The 18,046-nt window shown below is 42.7% G+C and overlaps 1 protein-coding gene across 1 annotated transcript in view; it reads left to right on the top strand.

Moving 5' to 3' along the window:
• Positions 1-18,046, top strand: part of cnksr1 (connector enhancer of kinase suppressor of Ras 1) — a 45,422-nt gene that overhangs the window by 12,503 nt on the left and 14,873 nt on the right. Inside the window, exons 4-7 of the mRNA XM_060879040.1 lie at positions 1,879-1,963; positions 16,292-16,333; positions 16,645-16,764; positions 17,646-17,705. Of these exons, the coding sequence (XP_060735023.1) occupies positions 1,879-1,963; positions 16,292-16,333; positions 16,645-16,764; positions 17,646-17,705 (307 nt within the window). The remainder of the gene's footprint in view (positions 1-1,878; positions 1,964-16,291; positions 16,334-16,644; positions 16,765-17,645; positions 17,706-18,046) is intronic.

Below are 18,046 nucleotides of genomic sequence, written 5' to 3'. Positions count from 1 at the left end.
GTGTATAGTCTCGAGACTGTTTAGAGATGTTCTGAAATTGTCCAAAATGTCCAAATCAGAGACTACTTTTTTTTTGGATGTTTTTTTGACTTGAACTTTAACTGAAGTTTTACAGCAATTACTTGTGTGATACATAGCACAGACCTTTAGGGGCTCTAGCAGCACTAGGGTAGGTGTGTATATATACCAGGGCGCCAGAGATAGCAGGTACCGTATTTTCTGCACTATAAAGCGCACCGTATTATAAGGCGCAGTCTCAATTACGGGGTCTATTTCTGTACTTAACCCATACATAAGGCGCACCGTATTATAAGGCGCATGCTAAAACATACGGTCTACAAAAAAGGTAACGGAAGCAAAACAGTGAGTTTAGTTCAACATTATTCTACTGTTTAACAATACACACACATTATTTTTTAATCAATCTTCTCCCACAAATCCATCAAAGTCCTCATCTACTGTGTCTTCTTAACTTGGAGCAGTTCAATTTTCTTGCTTCTTCCACTTCCGAACCATAGATTCATTGATGTTGAAATCTTTCGCAGCTGCTCTATTCCCATTTACAACCGCGTAACCGATAGCCTGTAGTTTGAATTGTGCCTCGTAAGCGTCTCTTCACTGGTGCCATTTTCGGGGGTCCTTAGACAAACAAATGTTGTCTTCTTCTGAATTTTATTGGTGGATGGCAAACCAACTTAAGGTGCATTTACCGCCACCTACTGGACTGGAGTGTGGAGCGCATAATGGTTAGGAAGAAACAAATGTTGTTTTGCAACATACCGGTAGTATACCTGGTGGAGGTAAGCATACGTACTGTACGTATTACGTAATGTTCTCTGATGGGTTTATCGCTGCCAGCGTACGTAGTGTATGTATTACGTCCCTGTGTAAGCGGGAAATGATCCGACAGTCAATCAAGCGGAGCGCTTACCAAAGTCGCACAACAACATTTTTACAGATTTTTGGAACTCAGTGCACACACAAGGTGCACCGGATTATTAGGCGCACGGCCGATGTTTGAGAAAATTTAAGGCTTTTAGGTGCGGTTTATAGTGCGGAAAATACTGTAATCTTAGGCAAGCGAGGTTCTCAAAGGTAGTTTTCCTCCATGTAGGAGGTAATGATTTACCTACTTAATGGTTAGGTTACTAAGAGTATCAAGGCCACATCCGATGCTGTAGTATGTTCTTGTCCCATCTCGATGTGGCGTGGATCCTGTTAGTTCCTCAGGAGCTCTTGGTTGCTTAATTCCTCTCGACTACAAACTGTTGCAGAAAGGACATTATTTACATTTACATTATTTACTGTTCAGTGTCACCCAAATGAGGATGAGGTTCTCTCTGAGTCTGGTTCCTCTCAAGGTTTCTTCCTCCTATCATCTCAGGGAGTTTTTCCTCACCACCGTCACCTCCGGCTTGCTCATTAGGGATAAATATTAGGAATTAATATTAATTTAATTTTAATCTGTGTTGTTTTTATTCTACGTTTTTAAATTTTTTTAAAGCTACTTAGAGACAATGTTTATTGTTCAAACCGCAATACAATTGAATTAAATTGAATTGAATATTATCCAGCCAAGTGCATGGCTCTGGTCCAGGGCAGTGGAATGGTTAAGGCTCTGGGTCTCTGTTCAGAAGGTTGGGGGTTCAAGCCCCACCCCTGCCATGCTGCACTCTGACCCCTGCTTCCTAATATTCTGGGAAAATTTCACTTAAAAACAAATAGACTGTTATATTACTTAGATATTTTCAGCTTATGATGTGTTTGTGGACAGCTTAATTTTTCTTCCTTGACCATATATTATGTAACTCTGTGTGTGTGTGTGTGTGTGTGTGTGTGTGTGTGTGTGTGTGTGTGTGTGTGTGTGTGTGTTAATAGGCACCAGTATGCAGAGTTGACAGGATATACAGACTTTAAGATCATTGTTGATCTGTGTACAGATCTGCACTCCATGATACAAAAGGTCAGTGTTGGTGTATTAATGTCTCTACCACTTTTGTGTGTGTGTCTCTCTCTCTCACACACCCTCTCACACCTTCTCACACCCTCTCACACCCTCTCACACTTTCTCATACCCTCTCACACACACAACACACACACTTGTGCACACTTAGGAATGTATGTGAAAGGATCAGAGATCTAGAGAGGAGAGGATCAGTGGCCAAAGAAAAAGAGTGTGACAGAGAGAGGGGGAAAAACTCAGGAGAACAGAGTGATGACAAGTTTTTTTTAAAAAGATATCAGAGGTTCAAATGTGGCCAGTGAGCTTTAAAAGTGGGTGTGGCAGAGGGAGAGTGGGCGGGGCAAGATGACAATAGGTTTAGGAGTGAGACAGCAACCAAAAGTTTGTTGTAAGAATAGAAAGTTTTGCTCTAACGCTTAGACACACACACACACACACACACACACACTACATACACATGTAATGGCTTTAGAGAAGTCGTAGCTCAGTGGTTAAGGTAATGCGCTACTGATTAGAAGGTTGTAGGTTTGAGTCCCATGACTAAGAAGCTGCCACTGCTAGGCTGTTTGTTAGTCGCTCTGGATGAGGGTGTCAGCTGTAAATGTAATGTAAATGCTAGTCATGGTCTCACTGAATTAATGCTCTAACCCTTCACACACATGGAAATGCTCAGGTGCACAAGTACAAACCTGTTCTGCTTATCTGGGTGACGTGTTCATGTCAGTGTTTTGCTGATGTACGAAGATCTGCTCTCAGCAACTTTGTGTTTTTTTTTCCTTGGAAACTTGTGTGTATGGAAAAGATTGAGTCGAAGATAAGTCTGTGCATTCATGAAATATTTTTGCACACGTGCAGGGAGGAAAAGGCGGTACAGCAATCCGAGTCATGTTTACAATGGAAAATGTGAAGGAAGGAGTGGAAATGAGAGTGAGTGTGTGTGTGTGAGTGAGTGTGTTTATAATGCTAAACAATCTCAGAGTGCTGTGTGACTGTGTAATGATCAGTGAGTCAGTAAATACCTTGTGGTCTTTTGCCTCCTCAGTGTGTTTTGTCTATTCTAATAGACCGCACTCTAATTGCAGCCCATTGTTTAGTCCACTTCCTGTTTTTGCAGAACTCATATTTGGGTCCAAATTCCTGCTCGTAGTTTGTTGCACAGCTGCGATCAGTGTATTACACACATCTGGGTTGTGTTCCGTGTGTGTGTGAGAAAGAGACAGTGAGGGAGTGTGTGTATGAGAGAGAGTGAGGCTGTGTGTGTGTGTGTTTGTATGTGAGAGAGGGGGGGGGAGTGTGTGTGTGGGTGTGTGTGTGTGTGAGAGAGAGAGAGAGAGAGAGGAGAGTGTGTGTGTGTGTGTGTGAGAGAGAGAGGGGGGGAGTGTGTGTGTGGGTGTGTGTGTGTGTGTGTGAGAGAGAGAGAGAGAGAGGAGAGTGTGTGTGTGTGTGTGTGTGTGAGAGAGAGAGAGAGTGTGTGAGAGAGAGGGAGTGTGGGTGTGTGTGTGAGAGAGAGAGAGAGAGAGAGAGAGGGAGAGAGAGAGAGTGGGGAGTGTTTGTAAGAGAGAGAGGAGTGTTTGTAAGAGAGAGGGGAGTGTGTGTGTGTGAGAGAGAGAGGGGAGTGTGTGTGTGTGTGTGAGAGAGGGGGGGGGAGTGTGAGTGTGAGAGAGAGGGAGTGTGTATGAGTGTGAGAGAGAGGGTGTGTGTGTGTGTGTGTGTGTGAGAGAGGGAGTGTGTGTGTGTGTGAGAGAGAGAGAGAGAGAGTGGGGAGTGTTTGTAAGAGAGAGGGGAGTGTGTGTGTGTGTGTGAGAGAGAGAGAGAGAGAGAGAGTGGGGAGTGTTTCTAAGAGAGAGAGGGGAGTGTGTGTGTGAGAGAGAGGGGGGGGAGTGTGTGTGAGTGTGTGAGAGAGAGAGGGAGCGTGTGTCTGTGTGTGTGAGAGGGAGTGTGTGTGTGTGAGAGGGAGTGTGTGTGTGTGAGAGGGAGTGTGTGTGTGTGTGTGAGAGGGAGTGTGTGTGTGTGTGAGAGGGAGTGTGTGTGTGTGTGTGAGAGGGAGTGTGTGTGTGTGAGAGGGAGTGTGTGTGTGTGAGAGGGAGTGTGTGTGTGTGAGAGGGAGTGTGTGTGTGTGTGTGAGGGAGTGTGTGTGTGTGAGGGAGTGTGTGTGTGTGTGAGGGAGTGTGTGTGTGTGTGAGGGAGTGTGTGTGTGAGAAAGGGAGTGTGTGTGTGTGTGTGTGAGAGAGAGAGGGAGTGTGTGTGAGTGAGAGAGAGTAGAGAGAGAGAGAGAGAGAGAGAGAGAGGGAGGGGAGTGTTTGTGAGAGAGAGAGAGAGAGAGAGAGAGAGAGAGAGAGAGAGAGAGGGGAGTGTTTGTGAGAGAGAGAGAGAGAGAGAGAGAGAGGGGAGTGTTTGTGAGAGAGAGAGAGAGTGGGGAGTGTTTGTGTGTGCGAGAGAGAGAGAGAGAGTGGGGATTGTTTGTGAGAGAGAGAGAGAGAGAGAGTGGGGATTGTTTGTGAGAGAGAGAGAGAGAGAGAGAGAGAGAGGGGGGATTGTTTGTGAGAGAGAGAGAGAGAGAGAGAGAGAGAGAGAGAGAGAGAGAGAGTGGGGATTGTTTGTGAGAGAGAGAGAGAGAGAGAGAGAGAGAGAGAGAGAGAGTGGGGATTGTTTGTGAGAGAGAGAGAGAGAGAGAGAGAGAGAGAGAGAGAGAGAGAGAGTGGGGATTGTTTGTGCACAAATAATGGTAGACATTTATTGAGTTTATTAAGATATCTTTCATTTTACAGAAGTTTGACTTTTTTTAAGCACAAGTTTTATTTCTTAAACCTGTCCATTGCTGTATGATTTCTGGATTAAAAGCCAAGCCATGAACATGTGTGTTTTACAGAGTGTACATTTTCTGTGATTTTCTGCATGGCTTGCAGCTGATTAACGTGCAGCCGTAGTGAAAAGGTCACGTCTCTCAGCGTGGTGTGTGACTGCTTTCAGAAACGATTCTATCTCCAGCAGAGAGACTGTAGCTGCACTGTGCGAGAGCGTTCTGCTTTTCTTCACCTTCTCTGGCGTCTTAACCGTATTGTAAATGTGCACCTGTGCCTCTCAGTCGTGATGACGCTTGTCATTTCTGCGTGGGACGTGATGTCAAGCAAAAAATAACACGTCGTGGTTATACGTGACGCGTACAAATCGCTTGCGACCTTTTCATTTCATGGTTATTAGGTCAGGGCTGTGATGTGATTTGTCGTCAGTGATCGTAACGCTGCGTCCGACTGAGCTGAATACCGAAAGCCTGAACATCGTGAGACGTTATTTTTGTGCTCATTCTACGATGATGGACGTCTTCGTCTTTGTCTTTTGTTAGCAAGAAAATGCGTTAGAAGCTTTCACTGAACTTAAAGGTGCCCTGCCACACGTATTTCATTACTTTTGTGGTAATGTCTGAAGTTTACCATGGACTCTGTGGAAAAAATGCCTTGGTTACCTTGTTTCAAGCCATTCTAGTGTGGTATAGAAAGCCTGCAGGAAGACTCAGCTCGATTTGCGCCAGTTCTCATGAATATTCAAATGAGCTATGCTGCTTGGCTCCGATTGGCTAACCGCTAGGATATGAGCGCATGACTATTCATTCACAGCGCAATAAGTAGCCTAGGCTAGAGGAACTTTGTTTACAATCACCTTGAATTGCGGCAGAATGGCCTCTTCACAAGCCCGTTGACGTTCAGCCATCGTTGCTTTATAGGAAACTCACTGAGCTACACGAATTCTGGGGGCGCGGTCTCAAGTGGGAGAGCTCATGAATAGTAATGAGCTCAGTCACTCTGACATCAGAGTGACCAGCTTTTCCAACTGACCTGATTTCTCCCCTTATTTCTTTTAAGTTGCTAGAACTGACCGGGGAGGTAACAGTTCATTTTCAAATTCACGACGCAACACAAACACGTATGGACCTAACACGTGTCAAAAATCCAAGTAAAAACGGTTTTGTGTGGAAGGGCACCTTTAACAATTTTATTAAGTTATCAGAAATCCGAAGCAGAAGGTGTTGGAGAGCAAAATGTTTGACGGAAATTCTATGAGCATTAGTGAACACGCTTCTGTTTTGCATTCGAGTCGAATAATGGAAATGTTGACATGTCTGTCAGGATTTCTTGGTGCTCAGTTCACCCGTATTTACAGACTTTGGTTAAACCTGATAACCCTGATGTTGTCGGATCAAATCCGTCAGCGTGTCGTCTGCACCAACGTTTAAATAGAAAGGGAAAATTTTGTAGTTAAATATTGAACTGTTTTTTTTTTTCTTTCTTTCTGGAGACTAATCTACTACAATATCTTGAATATGTTGAGGTTCATATCTACAATATGTTGAGTATTCAGTATATTGATCATTTTTGTTTTCAGTTCACTTCCAGTTTTAAGTATAAAAACAAATCCCAAATTTTTGGAGTGATTTCAGTCCTTTAGACGTCGATGTGTTGGATAAATGTTATTTGGATGAAGGTTTTTTTTTTATCAGATTAATGCGATGTGGTTTAAACCCTGATATACATGTGTGTCATCGATGTCCTTGTTATTTGTTTAGGAAAGAACGTGTGAGGTATTTATGAGAGCGTTTGGTAGTGAAAGAAAATGCTGTGTCTGATATCTTAAGGGTTACTGTGTGTGTGCTTGCGTGTGTGCATGCTTGTGTGTGTGCGTGCGTGTGTTTGTGCTTGTGTGTGCACGTGCGCAAGTGTGTGGGGTCTAGAGGGCTGAAAGGGACTAAATGTTCTCATAATGATAGGTTAATGTGAGTATGTCAGTGGACAGTCCTAAGAAAGATGGAAAACCTGTGTGTGTATGTGTGTGTATATATGTGTGTGTGTGTGTGTCTTATGTCCCCACAAGGATAAGAATAGTCGTGAACTTAGTCACAATATTTTCTTTGGGGCACTGAGGTTAGAATTGAAATGATCTATATCAATAATTTTATCAGTGGAAGGTCCCCTGAAAAATACTATAGCATGTGTGTGTGTTTGAGGCAGTGAACGAGAGCGAGAATGAGAGATCTCTAAAGAAGGAGAAGAAAAAAGGGTTGTGAAGATTACCACGGAGGTGGAGTGGATTAAGTGAGGGATATTTCAAGATAAAACAGAAGTATGAGTTTGGAAAGAGGAAAGAGAGAAGAGGGAGGGACTTTTGGAGACTTTACAGCGAGTGAGTGAGCAAGCGAGAGAGAGAGAGAGAGAGAGAGAGCGAGAGAGAGAGAGAGAGAGAGAGTGAGTGAGTAGAAGACTAGAACAGACTCCTGAATCTATGAGAGGGACACTAAGAAGAGTTTCGAGGGTAACAGGTAAAGTTCTGCAGCTTTATCAATAACTCATCTGCTTTGTTATTTGAGGTGTTTCATACGGCATACTGCCTGCTGCTACTCACAACATGTGTGTGTGTGTGTGTGTGTGTGTGTGTGTGTTTGGCCAAAAAAAGGATTAGTGTTTGAAAATATGTGTTCATGTTTACATGAAAGTCTTTTTCTGGAAACTGTGTCGTAACTGTTAAGGACTGTGTGTGTGTATGTGTGTGTGTATGTGTGTTATATCTTGATGTGGACCAAATATCCCCTTAAGGATAGGAATATGGTAGAGTTTTGACATAGTGGGAACATTTAACAGGTCCTCATGAGAAAAAAAAAATCTAGATTTTTGTATCCAGTAGTCTATTTATAACCTGAATGAGCCTTTTGCATTCAGTGTCTGTGTGTGTGTCTGTGTCTGTGTCTGTGTCTGTGTGTTTGTCTGTGTGTGTGTGTGTCTGTGTGTGTGTGTGTGTCTGTGTGTGTGTGTGTCTGTGTGTGTGTGTGTCTGTGTGTGTGTGTGTGTCTGTGTGTGTGTGTGTGTCTGTGTGTGTGTGTGTGTCTGTGTGTGTGTGTGTGTCTGTGTGTGTGTGTGTGTCTGTGTGTGTGTGTGTCTGTGTGTGTGTGTGTCTGTGTCTGTGTCTGTGTGTGTCTGTGTGTGTGTGTGTCTGTGTCTGTGTGTGTGTGTGTGTGTGTGTGTGTGTGTGTGTGTCTGTGTGTGTGTGTGTCTGTGTGTGTGTGTGTGTCTGTGTGTGTGTGTCTGTGTCCGTGTGTCTGTGTCCGTGTGTCTGTGTCCGTGTGTCTGTGTCCGTGTGTCTGTGTCCGTGTGTCTGTGTGTGTGTGTGTCTGTGTGTGTGTGTGTCTGTGTGTGTGTGTCTGTGAGTGTGTGTCTGTGTGTGTGTGTCTGTGTGTCCGTGTGTCTGTGTCCGTGTGTCTGTGTCCGTGTGTCTGTGTCCGTGTGTCTGTGTCCGTGTGTGTGTGTGTCTGTGTGTGTGTGTGTCTGTGTGTGTGTGTCTGTGTGTGTGTCTGTGAGTGTGTGTCTGTGTGTGTGTGTCTGTGTGTGTGTGTCTGTGTGTCTGTGTCCGTGTGTCTGTGTCCGTGTGTCTGTGTCCGTGTGTCTGTGTCCGTGTGTGTGTGTGTGTGTGTGTCTGTGTGTGTGTGTGTCTGTGTGTGTGTGTCTGTGAGTGTGTGTCTGTGTGTGTGTGTGTCTGTGTGTCCGTGTGTCTGTGTCCGTGTGTCTGTGTCCGTGTGTCTGTGTCCGTGTGTCTGTGTCCGTGTGTGTGTGTGTGTGTGTGTCTTTGACCCTGTGTAAGTTCACAGTTCATAGTTTTGTTTGTTTGTTCTAGATTAATGTGTTACACTGGGTCTGATTCTGAGAGTGCTGCTTATAAAATGTTACCAAGAACGGTAGTTAATGATGCAGTCAGTAATTCAGTAGAGTGGGAACAGAATTTGAGGTCTATATTACCATATATGTCTGTGTATTTCAATTTGATTTTAAAAGGAGATCTCTTGTTGGACCTGTTGTGTTTTAGTTTACTTACTAATTTTTTCTAATATATTGACTTTACTTGCTGATCTTTCAGCTGTGGGTGTTCACACTCTCAGCTGTAGCATCTACAAATATTACCAACTTTTCTGCTTTTTTAAATCTAAAGCTGTGGTTAAGACTTTCACTTCTTTTTTTTTTTTTTAGAACAACTTTATTGAATTCTCTCATCTCACTAGTTCCCACCCTGTCAAGTGAAATTTGCAGTTAGATTGAGGTGAAGTCTAATGTGTGCATCCTCCAAGACCTGTGAAGCCTGTTGACCCATTCTGAGGAAAGAGCTTTCTGCTCTCTTCCACATACAGTACATAAACTTATATACACCCACGTTTGGCTTGATTGACAGGGAGGATGGCTAACACCCAAATTCCACAGTTGTTTGGCCTCCTGCATCATAATTAGGATTCAAACTGGTGATTTCCTTACAACAACGTAGACAGAGTTTTCCATTGCGCCACTTCAGAGCCTCTCAATTTCTAGTTTCCTCAGTCAAAAGAAACCAGAAAGGTGAGACTGAGAGCTCTTTGGATAATAAAAGTCTGTATGTTTGCAGGATGTAGGTTTGGTATACACTCTCTGAGCCCTTCATTAGGAACAGTATACTAATGCTGGCTACAGCGTCTTTTCGCTCTCAGAACAACCTCAATTTTTCATGCCATGGATTCCATAAGATGTGGAAAGATTCCTTAAAGTTTCTGTTCCATGTTGATTGATTGCATCAAGCGATTCCTGCAATTTTTTCAGGTGCACTTTCATGCTGTGGGTCTCTTGTTCTATCACATCTCAAAGGTGTTCTACCAGATTCAGATCTGGTGACTGGGAAGGCCAGTGAAGAACCCTGAACTCACTGTCTGTTCATGAAACCAGTCTGAGGAAACTTGTGACACGGTGACACAGGAAGCGGCCATTAGTAAATTGTGGCCATGAAGGGATGAAAATGATCAGCAACAACAATAGTCTGTGACTTTTAAGAGATAATTGATTGGAATTACAGAGTCCAAAGCGTACCAAGAAAACAATCCACACAACCATACACCACAAGACAGGCTGGATCCATGGGTTCATGCTGCTGGTGCCAACTTGTAACCTTACTGTTTATGTGCTTCAGTAGAAATTGACCTTCATCAGTTCAAGCTACATTTTTCTGGTCTCCAACTGTCCAGTTTTGGGGAGTTTGCGTCCACTGCAGCATCAGCATGTTCTTGGCTAAGAGAACAGGAACCTGATGTGGTCTTCTACTGTTGTAGCTCATCTGTCACTTTCCTGCTCTAAGTGGTTATCTGAGTTACTGTAGTCTTTCTGTCAGCTGGAATCTGTTCACAATTCTCTCTTTCATCAGCTGCCTTTTTTATTGGAGAAAGATTACATTTCTGAGTAAACTCTGAAGACTGGTGAATTGGACTGGAGAATGGAGACTTTTTTATTGGTATATCTGCATTGCCGTAATTTTCTACCTAAAGTGATTTCATGGACAAATCCAAGCCCAACATACCCATCATATATTCTATATTATATTGCACTAGTTACTATGTTATTTTGCACTAGCGCTGTACTAGTAACCTTTCCAACATCAAGTCTACAACAGTGAACATAAAAAAAAAAAAAAAAAAATGAAATTTCAAGCTGCACCTGCTGATGTTTACGTGCTGGTGTAAACAGATCCACAGAGAAATCTCTCGCTGTGCTTTTTATAGCGTTTCGGGCTTCGCTGCTGACGCTGTTACTGACCTGAACATAGAACATGTATTACAGTGTATTTATACCAGAAATCATTGAATCTGATTAGTCCGAAGGTAAGATTTCCTTTTAATAGATTTGTGTTAAATGTATTATTTACTTCAATATTTATTAATAAATAATTGATTCACGCGGGAAAGACACCACAGTTTAAAAAGTAGAAATAATTTTTAAAACATTTCATTGAGAACACTTAAGAAATACTTGATAAAAAATTGTCAGAGATTAATGAAAGCTTCTGAAGACTTCTGAAGAAAGCTGGAGAGAGAGAGAGAGACAGTTATCTTCTGTTCATACACACACACTCTCAAACACACTGCTTTATAGAATTGAGTGGCTCTGGACATTCAAATTAACAACAAAGCGTGTGTATTTGCGTGTTTGTGTGCGAGTTTTTGTGCGTGTTTTGCTGTGTGTGTGTTTGTGTATGTGTGCATTTCTGTATGTGTGTGTGTGTTTGTGTGCGAGTGTGTATTTGTATATGTGTGTTTGTGCGCGTGTTTGTGTGTGTGCGTGCATTTGTGTGTGTGTGCATTTCTGTATGTGTGTGAGTTTGTGTGCATGTGTGTGTATTTTGTGCGTGTTTGTGCACATTTGTGTGTATGTATTTGTGTCTGTGTGCATGTTTGTGTGCGTTTGTCTGCGTGTGTATTTGTGTGTGTGCATTTCTGTGTGCGTGCGTTTGTGTGCGCGTTTGTGTGTGTGTATGCGTGCATTTCTGTTTGTGTGTATGTGTTTGTTTGTGCACGTTTGTGTACGTGTGTATTTGTTTGTGCACATGTTTGTGTACTAGTACGTGTGTGTTTGTTTGTGCATGTGTTTGTGCACATTTGTGTGTGTATTTGTGTATGTGTGCAGGTGGAAGCGATTGTAGCCACAGAAAATGACAAGCTGATTTATCAAGAAGTGTTTGTCATTTTTCAGTGTTTGTCATGTCTTACACACACACAGATTTCTTATCTGTAAATGTAGTCAGTCAGCCAAGACATGACATGTGTCTAAAATAACAAAGAAACTGTCTACTCTCTACTCTCGCTGTCCACTTTATTAGGAACACCTGTATGCTTGTTTATGCAGTTATTCAGCCAGTCAATCATGTAGCAGCAGCACAATGCAGAAAACCATGCAGATACACCTCAAGAGCTCCAGTTCATTTCCACATCAAACATGAGCCTGGGGATCTGTGTGACTTCTTTAACTCTGACATAGTTTACGGTGCCAGATGAACTGGTTTGAGTATTTCAGAAACTGTTGATCTTCTGGAAGTTTCACACACAACAGACTTTAAAGTTTATACAGAATTTTGTGTAAAAACCAAACCACACTGAGTGAGCGACAGTAACGTTGGTGGAGAAGCCTTGCTGGTAAGGGACATTATAGGAGAATGAGCGTATTGGTCTGAGCTGCCAGAGAAGATTTAGTAACTCTTTACAACTGTGGTGAGCTGAAAACTATCTCAAACCTTGAGGTGGAGGAGCTTCAACAGGAAAAGTAAGAGATAACTAGAACGTACATTTCCTGAAGAAAATGTGAATGGTGCTTGCACGTGGCAAATCCCGGAGGCTGGTCGAGACGAGCATGTGACGTCATCTGAATACTCTTGAGGAAGTTTTCCTCATTGTGCTGAGTGTTTTGATGTCACATGTCCATGTTGTGCTAATTTTTTATTTTCACGTGACATCACGTGACGTCATCAAAATACACGTGAGGAAGTTCCTCTCTGCATATTTTGGGGGCGGGGATGCGGCACAACCGGAAGGCCAGTCGGTACACCAATTTAAACTTTGTTCAGAGTATCACCCTAAAGGAGCTGGCTGAGTTTGGTGTAGATAGTCCAAAAGCTTGCCGAGTTATAAACCTCCAAAATTTATAATGGGAGTCTATGGGAAAAAAGGCCGCTTTGAGACCCAGTACCGGAAGTACCGGTACTCAGATCGCTTAGAAAAGTCAGAGCACACCTCTGAGCCGGTCGATTTGACACGTCATTTGTGGGTCTAGGACAAAAGCTGTGGGACAAGTTACGCGCCAAAGTTTTGTCCGGTTGCTTTTCAAGCACCATTAGTAACAGTAATGGTCCCCTGGGTGACTTACTGGAAGAAATGGACACACTGCTTAGTGTTTTCCCTTCCGATAGCTCCCCTCTGACGCTGCTTGGTGACTTCAACCTCCCCTCTGACAAGCTACATTCTTCTTCTCTCCTGTCTCTTCTCGACTCATTCACCCTCACACTCAACAGCTACATCCCCACACACAAAGGAGGCAATGTCCTGGACATGGTTTTCACCCGTCCTTCTCCAGCTACAGACGTGACTGCTACCCCACTACAGGTCTCTGATCATCACCTGGTATCCTATACCATCACTCTCCCTACCCTACCTAAAACTACCTCTCACCCCCTCGCTCTTACCCGCCACAACCTTCACTCTGTCTCCCCTTCTTCTGTAGCTTCTGGCACTCTTTCTTCCCTTCCTGATCCTGAGTCTTTTTCCTCACTACCCTTGGACTCGGCCACAGATACTTTCCTCTCTTCTCTTTCCTCAACTATGGACTTCCTCTGCCCTATGTTCACTAAACCCAAGAAAACTTCTTGTTCTGCTCCTTGGCTTTCAGATGTGCTGCGCAACAATCGAAGAGAGCTAAGATCATCAGAGAGAAAGTGGAAGAAATCACAACTTGATGCAGATCTTGATTCTTACCGAACACTTCTTGCCAAGTTCTCCTCAGATGTGACTTCTGCCAAGACTTCCTTCTACAAGGAAAAGCTTGAAGCTTCCTCACATGACCCTCGGAAATTCCACAACATCATCTCTTCTCTGCTCAACCCCCTGGCTCCACCTTCTTCATCCTCCCTGACTGCAGAAGACTTTGCTTCTTTCTACCAGGAGAAGATTGGGGAAATCTGAAGGACCTTCACTTCAGCCCCGACTGCACTTACATCTCAGAGTATGGATTCCCCTACACCTTTGTTGTCGCATTTCTCAACTGTAGCAGCAGAAGAGATTTTACAGCTCATCCAGTCTTGCAATCCTACCACCTGCCCATTGGATCCACTCCCTTCCACTATGCTCCAGACCATCTCGCAAGACCTTCTGCCCTTCATTTCCACTATCGTCAATAGATCCATAGCATCTGGTCAGGTACCAACTACTTTCAAGAGAGCAAGGGTTATTCCCATCCTAAAGAAACCTGCTCTGGATCCATCAGACATCAGTAACTACAGACCAGTATCACTTCTCTCGTTTCTTTCAAAAATTCTCGAATGCAGTGTCTATAATCAACTGTCTGTCTATCTCTCACAGAACAACCTCCAAGACCCCAACCAGTCTGGCTTTAAAGCAGCTCATTCCACAGAGACAGCCCTTTTGGATGTCTCTGAGAAACTACATGCTGCTAGATCAGCCAAACTGTCATCCGTCCTTATCCTCCTTGACCTTTCAGCAGTTTGATACGGTCAACCACAAGATTCTCTTGTCCACCCTCAGGAGTCTTGGGATTTGCGGATCAGCTTGGGAATGGTTTGCTTCCTACCTGGAAGGACGCTCATATCAGGTAACATGGAGGGGAGTGACATCTGCTCCACACAGACTCTCCACTGGCGTCCCACAAGGCTCAGTACTTGGTCCTCTTCTTTTCTCCCTGTATACTCACTCTCTTGGTGAAGTTATTTCCTCACATGGGTTCTCTTACCACTGCTATGCTGATGATACACAACTTATCTTCTCTTTCCCACCCTCAGATACCACAGCTTCTGACCGGATCTCAGCATGTCTGGCAGAAATTTCATCATGGATGACTGCTCATCAGTTAAAGCTCAATCCTAGCAAAACTGAACTGCTGTTCATCCCAGGTGATTCATCCCCAGGTCATGATCTTGCTATATCCTTGCACAACGATCTGATCTCCCCTTCAGCCACAGCTCACAACCTTGGTGTAACCATGGGCGATCAACTGTCTTTTTCCTCTCATGTTGCTAATGTGACTCGCTCATGTCGGTTTCTGCTCTACAACATTAGAAGGATTCAGCCATTTCTGTCCACACAGGCTGCTCGGGTACTTGTTCAGTCTCTTGTAATTTCTAGACTGGATTACTACAATGCACTGCTGGCAGGTCTACCTATGAACGCAATCCGTCCTATGCAAATGATCCAAAATGCAGCTGCACGGCTTGTTTTCAACCTGCCAAAGTTCTCGCATACCACCCCGCTGCTGCGATCCCTCCACTGGCTTCCGGTAGCTGCACGCATCAGATTCAAAACACTGATGCTGGTCTACAAAGCCAAAAATGGACCAGCTCCCTCTTACCTCAAAGCCCTCATCACTCCTCGCACTACACCCCGCACCCTCCGATCTACCAGCACTGCACGACTGGTTCCACCATTTCTCAGGGTAAGAGGCAAGTATACTACAAGACTCTTCTCTGTACTGGCACCAAGGTGGTGCAATGAACTTCCCCTAGAGGTCCGGACAGCTGAGTCACTTGCTATTTTCAAGTGGCGGTTGAAGACCTACTTATTCAGGAAACACTTCAACTAGCACTTCTTTCCTTATCTTTTGCATTTATATAAAAAAAAACAAAAAAACACTTTTTCATTGTAACTCTGAACAAATGTTTTAAACTCATGGTATCTTAAGTATGTAACTTAGTGATCCAGCATTAATGTATTCAATGTTAGAGATTTAAGCACTTATGTACGTCGCTCTGGATAAGGGCGTCTGCCAAATGCTGTGAATGTAACTGTAATGCAGTTGTTAACCCGTGGAGTTGCACGGTGGGAGTAGAGGGAGGTCACAGGAAATCTTTTATTTTGAACAATGGTGAAAAATACTCAATGGCATCAGCTACCAGCAAATAACTAATGTCTGATACAGTAGGAAAAAGTCACATGGGCTTCATAATTTGTGGTTTTTGGTCATCATGGCTGAACTGCTCATTAAGACATGGAGTGATTTCATGTCAAGAACAAGTACAAGTTAAGAGTCAGACTCAAGGTTGTAAATAATCTGCAACTTTCCTCAGCTCTGCTAGGCCATGACCATCCCAGTGAGTCAGTAGCCTGAAACATGGGCATGGTTCTTAATCTTTATCCATCTAATCATCATTTGATCATTGTCTTTGTGTAAAGTGGGTCACGGAGACTAAGCGCTACAAGAGAGTAGCTGTTGTACTAAAGATACAACAGTGTTTAAAAGATTAAGGCCTCAAATAAGCATCTATTAGGAGCTGAACATGCTGAGAATCTGAGTGGTGTGTTGAACAACCATACATACACTGTAGCGGTTTACTGAGATTTATTGTGTGTGTGTATGTGTGTATATATGCGTGTGAGCTTTCCATAATAACATTGTGTAACAGTCACTATAGCAGCTAAGAATGTTAGAGGGGGAATGAGAGACAGGAATGAGCTAGTCAGCAGCAGGGAGTTTGTTTATGTGCAGGGTGTGTGTGTGTGTGTGTGTGTGTGTGTGTGTGTGTGTGTGTGTGTGTGTGTGTGTGTGTGTGTGTGTGCGCGCGTGTGCGCGTGCGTGCGTGCGGGGCATTAATGTGTAGACAGATTTAGCTAAGTAAGTTAAGGATTACAGAGGTGTTGCTTGTCTTCTTTGAATTCTCTGAGGTGAATCGAGCAGCTACAGCTTCCTGGAATCTGTCTCAGTCACTAGGAAGTGTGTGTGTGTGTGTGTGTGCCCATGTTGGGTATCTATTCACACTTGCTTTTCTGTCCACTGTTCCCAGGATAACACGTTGCTGGATAAGGAGAAGGACATCATCTCAGTTGTGAGTCTCTGCTACTTTTATGTCTCCTGTCCTGTGCTGAATCATTTCACCAATTGATTCACCTGTTTGATTCAGTGAAGTGAATAAAATGAAGAAGAATCAGCTCTCTCAATCTCAGTCTGTTCTTCCGCCTCTCTCTGTTGTTTTCTGTTTTTCTTTCTGTCTCTATACTCGGCCTGTGTCTTTCTTTCTTTCTTTCCTTCTTTCTTTTCCTTCCTTTCTTCCTTTCTACCTTCCTTCCTTCCTTCCTCTCTCTCTCCCTCCGTCACTGACTGTATTTGATTTTCTGTTGTTCTCTCTCTCTGTGTCAGAGTCGTCAGTTGGTGGCGATATGTGATGATGTTCTGAGTGCTGCTCCTGAGGCTGTACTGACCCACACTTCCCAGCTGCAGAGTGTTGAGCTGGTGCCGGTCTTACCTGGAGAACAACTGGTACCTCTCTCTTTCCGTCTCTCCGTCTCATTCCTTTTCCTTTTCTATTTTCCCAACTAAATAGTGAAAAAGTAAAATACATCTTTTAGACCCACATTATTTTAGTTCTGATGCTCAATAGATTTTTTCAGCTGAGACGATCCTCTAATCATTATACAGGATATTATACACTAGATTTCAGATCTCTAGCTCTGTGCAGTGTTAAACTACATCCTGAGATCACTGATGAAGTCACTGGAAAGTCTGAAACAGACATGACCTACTCCGGTAATTTCCTCCTTTTCATTATTACGCTTTCTGATTGGCTAGAATCCCCCGCTCGAGACTCTTGACCGCTCTCAGTGAGCGAGCTGCTGGTATATCAGTCAGGATTGCTCAGTTCATGTGTACGGTACTGAAAGTACCAACTGAGAACCTCAATCAGGAACTCCTACACAAGTTCTGTTTCTGCGCTTTTTAACAGAACAGAAAACATGCCACTCCTACGTCTTTAAACTCCACAGAAATTGATCCTGTTATTGTAAATCTGACATCAGTAGAAACCTTAATCTAGAAACTTTTAAAGCTGAAAGGCTTCAATCCTTGTGACCTATTAATATCTTTTTAATCTGGCATTCATGTGAATGTTGTTTTTGTTTGTATATTACTGATTATTTTATTATTTAGTTTATTCTGATCTATTTAGACCTTATGTGTGTGTGTGTGTGTGTGTGTGTGTGTGTGTGTGTGTGTGTGTGTGTAATATATATATACAGTTTATATATATACACACACACACACACACACACACACACACACTTTTATATTATTCTGTGCTATTTTATTTTATTATTCATTATATCACTGTATATTATCATACTGTTTGTTTGTTTATTTTGTAGGGGATTGAGATCACCTCCACACCCTCTAGCCAACACTACGTCTCTGGAACATTTGCTGAGGTAAAACATCATTTCCTCTGATGTGTGGTATTATTATTATTATTATTATTATTATTATTATTATTATTGTTATTATTATTATTATTATTATTATTATTATTATTATTGTTGTTGTTGTTGTTGTTGATAATAATAATAAATAATAATAATAATCAACAACAACAACAACAACAATAATAATAATAATAATAATAAATAATAATAATTATTGTTATTATTATTATTATTATTATTGTTATTATTATTATTATTATTATTATTATTATTATTATTATTATTAGATATTTTTAATATTAATAATAACAATGATGATGGTGATGATGATGATGATGATGACCCAT

This window comes from Tachysurus vachellii, chromosome 10 (assembly GCF_030014155.1).
Source record: "Tachysurus vachellii isolate PV-2020 chromosome 10, HZAU_Pvac_v1, whole genome shotgun sequence".
NCBI classification, from domain to species: Eukaryota; Metazoa; Chordata; class Actinopteri; order Siluriformes; family Bagridae; genus Tachysurus; species Tachysurus vachellii.
This window is presented reverse-complemented; position numbering and strand designations above follow the sequence as displayed.